Source organism: Salvelinus alpinus, chromosome 7 (genome assembly GCF_045679555.1).
Source record: "Salvelinus alpinus chromosome 7, SLU_Salpinus.1, whole genome shotgun sequence".
Taxonomy (NCBI): Eukaryota; Metazoa; Chordata; class Actinopteri; order Salmoniformes; family Salmonidae; genus Salvelinus; species Salvelinus alpinus.
Genome location: NC_092092.1, coordinates 35735804 through 35738277, shown reverse-complemented (window position 1 = coordinate 35738277; position 2474 = coordinate 35735804). Strand labels below are relative to the sequence as shown.

At 42.9% G+C, this 2474-nt stretch overlaps 1 protein-coding gene across 1 annotated transcript; it reads left to right on the top strand.

Annotated features, from left to right (window-relative positions):
* Positions 1 to 822: 822 nt before the first annotated feature.
* LOC139580904 (cholesterol 25-hydroxylase-like protein) lies at positions 823 to 2128 on the top strand. The gene has a single exon (XM_071410048.1). It carries the CDS (start codon positions 875 to 877, stop codon positions 1631 to 1633), a length of 759 nt encoding a protein of 252 aa, XP_071266149.1. The 5' UTR covers positions 823 to 874; the 3' UTR covers positions 1634 to 2128.
* The last annotated feature ends 346 nt before the right edge of the window (positions 2129 to 2474 follow it).

Here is a 2474-nt window from a genome sequence, read left to right as displayed (position 1 = left end):
TTGACATTCCTCATAATGCGTCCAAAATGTTGTAATTACTGTGGTTTTGTGAACAGATGTTTATCAAGAGCAGGGCTTGATAGATCATAAATGACTAATGGTCTATTATCCAGCTATTCACTCTAAATACCAAGGCAGTTGACCATTCATCATCAGGAATGAGAGGTTTCCTTTTCTGTTTGACCTCTGGCACTGACATAATACTGTTCAGGAACACATCCCTAGTACTGATGAATGGAAAGTTCCTTTCATCACACATTGGAATGTGAATAGAAGGCAAATGAGTGGAATGGAAACAGAAAGCAATCAACAGCACCACCTACTGTTTGCATAGTCACTATGCCTAGTTCTCAGCTCTCACAGGAATTCTGCTACACAGGTTAAGTCATCAGAGGGTCACAGCTCTGTTGTAACAGTGGTAAAGTCTCTCTGACTGTCAGTGGGTCAGACCTCCATCAGCTCTCACCACGTCGTTTGCTCCTGGCAAAATAAAAATGTTCAACCCACCCCTCCTCCTTGTCCTCCTCTTCCCTTTGATAACATTATGCAATACAGTGAAACTTTGATATACCTTAGCTTAGAACAACACTCATTTCTGGTTATAAATGTATTTATTTAATGATTGTATTGAGATTTTCAATACAGGCACACAGAACAATCATACTCCGAATCAGATAACTGAGCTAAGTGTGGAATAAGTCAAGGGGTATGAATACTTTCTGAAGACACTGTAAGAAGTTAACAGGAAGTTTAGTAAGGCTATATAAGGACATCTGTGGGCGGATACTTTTCACAGAGAACTCATAAAAAGGGAGAGCTTTTGCAGGAGGTTGTTTAAACACGCACGTCAAGCTCACACACAAGACTGAACACAATGCTTCTACAGAGCCTATGGGACTTCATACTGGGATATAATGCGTGGCTCAGATCACCTTTCTTCCCTGTGCTTTTCTCCCTCAGTGTCTACCTCACCTTCTGCCTGCCCTTCGTGGTGCTGGACCTCCTCTCCCCCAGGCTGGCCTGGATCAGGACCTTTAAGATCCAGCAGAATAGCCATGTCTCCTGGACCATGATGTGGAGCTGCCTGGCTCACTCCCTCTACAACCATGTAGTCTTCCTCTTCCCTCTCACTGTGCTGCACTGGTTCTGGAGACCAGCCAGCTTCATAGCCGAGGCCCCTGGAACGCTGCGTCTCATCTGGGACGTGGTCGCCTGCCTCCTGCTGTTCGACTTTCAATATTTCATCTGGCATCTGCTGCACCATAAGGTGCCCTGGCTGTACCGAACATTCCACAAGGTGCATCACAAGCACACATCCACCTTCGCCCTGACCACTGAGTACTCTGGGGCCTGGGAAACCCTGTCACTGGGATTCTTCGCTGGGGTCAACCCTCTGCTGCTGGGCTGCCACCCCCTGACAGAGATGCTCTTCTATGTTCTGAATATCTGGCTTTCTGTGGAGGACCACTCTGGCTATGACCTGCCCTGGTCCACGCATAGACTGGTGCCCTTTGGGCTCTACGGTGGAGCTCCACACCACGACCTGCACCATCTGAAGTTCAAGTCCAACTATGCTCCGTACTTCACACACTGGGACAGGGTTTTGGGGACATTGCACAAGCATTCAGACTGAATTTGTGCACAGAAGAAAGTGCAATTGGACATCTTGAGTATCTTTTATGTTAAAAGGATGGGATGCAGAGAGCATCACTTTGTGATATATTTTATTATATGTCGATGTTATTTACCATAGTAAAGATAAAGCTGTATTTAATAAAAGTATTTTTAATTAAATGTGTTATTTATAATGGCGTAGCCTGACTGCAGATTTTCTATTACTGTTGTATTTTAAAGATTTATGCAATGGACTCTACAATGTACAAACATTTTCAGGTCAAATTTAAAACCCGGTTAAATTAACCAGTTTAGTCAGAACTATCAGAATGAATTTGACTGGGATTGAATGACTGAAGACTGTTGTGAATGTTTGTGTTGACTTCTCAGTTCTACTGGGTGAGCATCACAGAACAAAATGTTCAGCTGTTTCAAGCTGTATGCAGTATTAACAAGTGATGACTCCCAACATTTTAGTTACAAAGCAAGGAGCAATAAAACCTATAACCAAAAATATGTGTGTGGCTCGCTTTCATTAATCAAAATGTTTCTGTACGTGAGCCTATTTGTTTATACAATGTTTTTGATTCATGGAGATGCCAATTGTCAGATACAGCAATGCTGCATGCAGAACAACCATGATGGTTTCATATGATGCATATATACATAAGCATAATTTGCGCACAGTAATTTGAAACCCATGTGTGTGCCACCGTGCACCAAAGAGATTTATATTGAGGCATGTTTCTACTAGTGGTCCATTAGGGCTCGAGACACTTTTAAGAGGCAGATGACTCATAAATCATGTGGTCTCAAGAAAGTCTTGCTGCATCGCAAATGTGTTATTTTGTTAATCGTGA

Coding starts and splice junctions, on each gene's coding strand:
- LOC139580904 (XM_071410048.1), top strand. CDS start 875: ATGCTTCTACAGAGCCTATGGGACTTCATACTGGGATATAATGCGTGG.